This window comes from Lasiodiplodia theobromae (assembly GCF_012971845.1).
Source record: "Lasiodiplodia theobromae strain AM2As chromosome Unknown scaffold_18, whole genome shotgun sequence".
Taxonomy (NCBI): domain Eukaryota; kingdom Fungi; phylum Ascomycota; class Dothideomycetes; order Botryosphaeriales; family Botryosphaeriaceae; genus Lasiodiplodia; species Lasiodiplodia theobromae.
The window spans coordinates 503,109-509,108 of record NW_023336388.1 but is presented as its reverse complement, the minus strand read 5'-3'; the positions used below and the strand labels follow the sequence as shown (position 1 = coordinate 509,108).

Sequence of the window (6,000 nt, the reverse complement as noted above, 5' to 3'; positions counted from 1 at the left end):
TGCAATCATCCCGGCACTCGATGTTTTCTCAATAATTCCGTATTCGAATACCTGAAGGATCAGTCTCTCAAAACGCATCAACCGCCTGTCAAGAGCAATGCATTGACCTTCATCAAAAGCAGTCGTTTTTCAGTTGTAAAGCTGACCGAACACGGAACCATGGTACGGGGACACTTGTGGAAGTTGTCAAAAATATTTGAAGTGCCGATTTACAGCTCTTCCAAAGAGGTTGGAAGAGGCTCGGTCAGAGGCTTGAATATCTATCAACGGCAACGTCTGAAAGACCTCGCTGTCGCAATACAAGATCAAGCCTTTGGAAATCGTTACCAGAAACTCGCAAATGGCATCTGGGCTTACTTGAGAGAAGACAAGCGCCCACGGAGAGGAACATCATCGTGGAAGGAGTACATGGATATCATGGCTGAGGAGCTGGTGGAGGCGCTGAGAACAAAGAAGCCATTACGTCTGGGTCGTTTAGTCGACAAGAATGATAAGCATTCGTCCTATCTCGCCATATTCATCTGGGACATCGACGCAGAAAATGATGAGACACATGTCTTCACGTCTTTTGAAGAAGGTCATCGATGCTGGAAGGATGTGCAGAAGCATGTTTCGATAGGGGTAGATGTTGATAAGAGGACAAGAAACCTCTATACGAGAAACTGGCGGAACGGAATCATCTTCACTCCGGAGGAATTCTTTACACGGGAGGAACGAACCAGCACTTTTTTGTTCCCATGGCCACCTGCTCTTAAGAGAGAATAATGTTTTGTGGGTTAGAGGCTGATAAACCCTTAGATCTGTATCAGGCGGGCTTTGGTTTCAAATATAAGTCAAAAGCGTTGTTTTCAATTATCATATCACGTCTGTTTCTACACGCTCATCCGTTTCTCAGCAACAAAAAAATTAGCAGGAAGTTTTATGCCGAAGATGCTGAACAGGCCGCTTAAACTATGACGGGGTAGGGTCTGCCGCTCTACAAGCTGTGATTATTCCGAGAGGAAAGATAGCAAGTTAAAAATCACAATACAGAGACTCCATTGATTCTAAACAGCGCTTATCTTCACACACCAGCGACTTGGGTCAACAGCATTTGCAGAAAGAATTTTCCTGACTGCCCAGTACTATGGAAAACACACTGCCGCTACCTTACATGTCCAAATCACACTGACTACAATGGAAGGCCCTGTCCAAAAATCTACGCCAGCAGAAAGTCCTGGCCCTCCTCCCCTTCAACGTCTCCAAACGGCTGGTAGAACTGGTAGCCTTGCACCTGAGCCCCATCCTCCGTCCAGTCCATCCTCTGCAGCAACCTGTTGTCTCTCGTGTAGATGTCGAATCCGGCTGTCTTCGTCTTCGGCACACGGTGGTAGAGTCGGCGACGGCAGTACGGGCAGCTGGGGCTGGTCCTGAACCATGTAGTAGCGCACTCCGCACAGACAGTGTGCCCACAAAGGAGAGTCAAGGGCTGCTCCAGGCCAGGCCCGAAGACGAACGGGTCACAGCAGATGGCGCACGACGGCTCCTCGGGCGTAGTGTCAGCGGCGATAGCCGGCATGTCCCTTGCACTGGCGATGTCGATCGCATATCCAGCACCGGTGTGAGCGTGTCCTGGCAGAGCTGCAAGTGTATCGGCATCGTATCTGCTGAGTGGCAGCTCCGCCATGCCCTCCAGGTTATCTTCCTCCGAGCCCACGCGCGCCTCGAATGGCAGCTGGCTGAACAGCGACAGCGTATGATCGGTATCTGCGAAGTCCTCACGACGTCCCCTGCCGATAGCCAGACTGTAGATCCAGCGCTCCCTAAACTGGCAGCACTCCATCGCCTCCGGCTCGTTGACCAGACAGCGCGCCTCAAGCTCGTCGCGGGCGATGCCAGTGAGCAGGTAGACCTCCTTCACAGCCGCCGATTCAATCTCCTCCCGCCCAGCCAGCTGTTCATCCGCGAACCAGTACGCGTCCTCCCTCAGGCGGTCGACGTCGAACGGGCCGCTGTACCTGGTGACCCACGTGCTTCTGCCGTCGTCGCGGGCTTCCATGACCTCCATGTCGACGGGGAGGCGGGCGTGCAGGTAGTTGGCGATGCCCATGTAGCCGAGTGCCGCGCGCTGGGCCGGCGTGCTGGCGTATGATGGGAGTCGGCTGAGGATGCTGTCGTAGTCGGCGCCGAAGGAGGTGTATGCGTTGAATGCCCACTGCTCGCGCATGATCTCGAAGATGTGGTCGCGCTCCAGAGCTAGGGTGCCGTCGCTGGCGGCGCAGTCGGGGTCCGGGGCTTTGAGTCTGTACGGCAGAGAGGTCAAGGGCGCGATTAAGCGGCGACGACGGGCGGCGATTGGAGTGCTGTTCCTGGAGTGGGGTCAGCTGAAGGTAGCAGTCGGAAGAGGGATCCTGCAACTTACATCTTGGTAGTATGTTTAGCAGGAATGCGTGGTGTCGTACAAGTTTGGCGGAAGGTGCTGGGAAAGTGCTGGGGAAGGCCGAGTGGGAAGAAGTGTCGTTGGAGTTGCAGAAGACCATGCTAGCAAGGCTGAGCTTATGTGGACAAGGAATCGTGGTGATTGCTCGGCAAACGGGCCCCGTCGTCCCGAAGAGGAAACGCAGCGCAAGACCGGCGTTTGGTGAAAGCCCATAGCGTCACTCGGCGGTACGAATTGGCCGTTTCTAGAACCAAGGCCGATTCTGCTGGTGAATGAGACTCCAGAGAGCGCATGGGCCGCGCTGCGTTGCAATTCGACACGTCGACCACCACAAGTAATTTGTTTGAAAGGAGCAGCTTTGCTGCTTTCAAAATTATGCTCGTCACCGATATCAGCATCCCTGGCGAGTGAAAAGTACCACATTTGTAATGTGGTCCACAATCACATTCGGGTCAACGGGCTCAATTCAAAAGACAACGGAATCAGCCCTGTTTTAGTCTATTCGGAACATTCAATAGAAAACACGCGAACTATCTGCAAAGCCATGTATCATGGCATTTTCGGAAATTGCGTTCCATGCTCTTATATAATGCGTGTCCAGCTGCGAAATCGCTTGCACATATTATATCATTGGTAAGGTGTGATGTGTGTCCATGACAAGTTCACACCAATTTATTGTTTTGACAGGGGAAACTACACACCTCATGGAGTACTACTCAAGCCTTGCCCTGTTCATCAGTTACTGATATTCATACCACCATGGGAGGTTGACTTAGTGTTTTCATTGTCCCTTGTCAAGCAAGGGGCCATATGTACAACGCTCATTCCTAGACTTTCGGCGGGGCAGGCATCACTTGCGCATGCCTATTACCCTATAGCGCCGTCATCTAAGCAGTAATAAGCCCTTCTTTCAATTGCAATTTTCCAGTAGTACTATGAAGGACCACGTGCATTTCCTAAACAACTGAAGACCCACGAATTATATGCTTCGGAACATCTGAATCCATTGCGTCTCTCAGTTTGCTTATAAACATATAACAAATTTGTTCATTTCAAGTTTGATGGCGTTGGATGCCAATCCATAGATCACGCAGCAGCAATAGAGAATTCAAGCGGATGATCAATGCTAATGCAATCATTGATGAGGGCTCTATGGACGTGAGATATGGTCATTAGGATGGATATGAGACGCTTTTGGCAATAGGCAGTTTCTTGTAGGCATATATATAAGCCAAAGCAACCTGACGGCCGATACAGATTCAGGACAACGCCGACTTAGCTCAATCTGGAAGGGAATCGTTTCATTTCAAAGTCAGGACCTACAAACTGTGTAGCCAATTATGTATATACATGAGTCGTATCAATCCCTGTGTTATCAGGATGAAGAATGCAAGGTGAGTGTATCATCTCTGGACCAGCCACCCGCGCATGCGCCCGGCGGGTGAAGGCCGTTCATTCACCATCCACCAATGACGTAACGAGAACCTGAAACACCAATCCTATTGTCATTGAGGCTGCCGACACAGTCAAGCCGTCTGCTGGCTCCAAGGAGGATGTCACCTACAACTCCGACACTGCGACACCTTACCAACGACACCATATCTTGCGCCACCATTAGCGAAATCAGCCCCGCACAGCAAAGAAGACACCTGAAATCTCTTGATATATCCTCCAAAATGGCTAGGATGGAACTAACCACCAATGAATGCCACCTCCGGCTTCGTGCGTCTCCCTCCAATACTCAAGCAATCTTCATGGTGTTAACAGCTTCGCAGAGGAGTCCCTGAACAACGGCTCGTACACAAACAATGACATCCATTCGAGCACAGAAGAGCTCTCGACAAGCAGCCAGGATCGAAGAATTGACGAGGAAACGTCTACAACTACGGCCATAGCCTCCAGCAGCAACCAGGAGCAAATGGATTCTGCAATCGAGGGCACTTCTGCCTCCACCACCGCCGCCATCAAGCGGGACCCCATCATGGATTCTATCATCATGGCGCCACCATCCCGATCCGCCAGCGAGCTGCGCAAGAAAAAGCTAGCTACGACTGAGAATAGCGCACCGGCCTGCATCTCATACCCCCCTGCCAAAGCAACCAGGCCTGCACCCGTCAGCCATGCTCGCTTCGAAGAGATGACGGGCATCACGAAGGCAGATGCTCAAGTACGCCTTGTCAGACTGCTCAAGAGACCTCCCAAGCTCTTCGAAGACGCCGAGGCCGCAGCAGACGCAGCAAGGTCAATCCGCGCCTCGAACGAGAAGGCGAAGGAAGAGAACTGGCTCAAGGCCGCGCGCGAGAGCCTCAACGCCCCTGTCGTGCCGCCAACGCCGTGGCACTCCTTCAGGCATATCGTGTCGCACTACGGACGCGTCGGTCGACTGAACAAGTCGCCGATCCAGAGGAGGAAGGCCAGCAAGGCCTTCGTGAGCCAGATGAAGCGCAGCAGGGGCAGGAGGATCCACGTGGACTCGACGGCCGGCGAGGCGTTGCGCTATGACGGATATCCCGAGATGAACAATGTCGCACATGTCATGTCTGTCGACAGGGAGTTCTTGGGAGAGGTCTTGGGGTTCCAGGCTGGTCTGGAGGAATGGTACAAGGGCCGGTACGCACACGAGGCCAAGCAGGCCGAGGCCAAGCGGGTCGAGGAGGAGGCGGTGCAAGGTAGGATGCAGGAGATGATGTCAACCTGGCAGCACCTTGTGGCGCAAGGGGATGAGAGGGGCGCTGATGATATCTGGAAGATGATTTTCGGGGACAGTCTTGTGGAGTAGACGGACCTGCTCAAGGTTTCACTGTGACAGCACGATTGCGGAGGTCTTGACAGTACCGCGGGGTAACTGACCTGGAGGAGAGCGGGATGATTATGGCGACCAAGCACCGCAATTTGCGCAGGATGATGAGAACAAGGGCCTTTCGCTACAGGGCATCGGGCGTGCTTGCTGGTCCGCTTTTGTGGCACTGCTTCTCCGCAGGAATTCGAAGGCTATGTCGCCTATTTTGAGGAGGACCGAGCGCATTAGATTGTTGAAATGTTGGAGACAAGCTGTTGAGCTTTGGAAGTCCAGAGTGGACGCCGATGAAGGATACAGGACGGTGAACGTTTGATCAGGATAGGGGAGGTGGAGTCTCGCAAAGAGCTTAGCATTATTCTATAGCGGAGTCTTTGGGCATTGCGTGGGCGGTTGGGCTTCCCGTAGTTTCCATAGGTCCTCACAAGTGGGAAGGCGCGGTTATGCGCTCGATGTGCCCTCAGCCTCAGATGTTTCAGCGCTTCTTACACTGTGTCTGCTATGCTATGAACAGCCTCTGACGCGTCTTCAAGCGGACCAAGGCCCCTGACCGCGGGCACTCGCCGTTCGCTGTCGGCCTCCCAGGCCTGTCTCTGGGCCGGCGGCAACGAGAGCTGCCTTCCAGAAACAGCGGCGGCCCACTCAGTCGCGAGCAGGCGGCACTGCTCCGCCGCTGAAAGAGGCTAGCGCCATCAGCGCCGCGCCTCCCTCTAACTCACAGCCTCCGTCTAGCTCGTCAAGCTTGCTACCACGCTCCTCTTCCGCTGCACTCCGCTCGCCTCCA

General features: G+C 53.4%; 2 protein-coding genes across 2 annotated transcripts; one reads left to right on the top strand and one right to left on the bottom strand.

Moving 5' to 3' along the window:
- Positions 1-1,198: 1,198 nt before the first annotated feature.
- LTHEOB_6380 (Snf2 family helicase ATPase) lies at positions 1,199-2,519 on the bottom strand (the record flags this gene model as incomplete). Its single annotated transcript, XM_035515630.1, has 2 exons — positions 1,199-2,274; positions 2,402-2,519. The coding sequence occupies 2 exons, from the start codon at positions 2,517-2,519 to the stop codon at positions 1,199-1,201; spliced, it is 1,194 nt and encodes a 397-aa protein (XP_035372963.1).
- Positions 2,520-4,124: 1,605 nt separating this feature from the next.
- Positions 4,125-5,198, top strand: LTHEOB_6379 (uncharacterized protein; the record flags this gene model as incomplete). The annotated part of the gene is made up of 1 exon (XM_035515628.1): positions 4,125-5,198. One exon carries the CDS (start codon positions 4,125-4,127, stop codon positions 5,196-5,198), a length of 1,074 nt encoding a protein of 357 aa, XP_035372962.1.
- Positions 5,199-6,000: the final 802 nt, after the last annotated feature.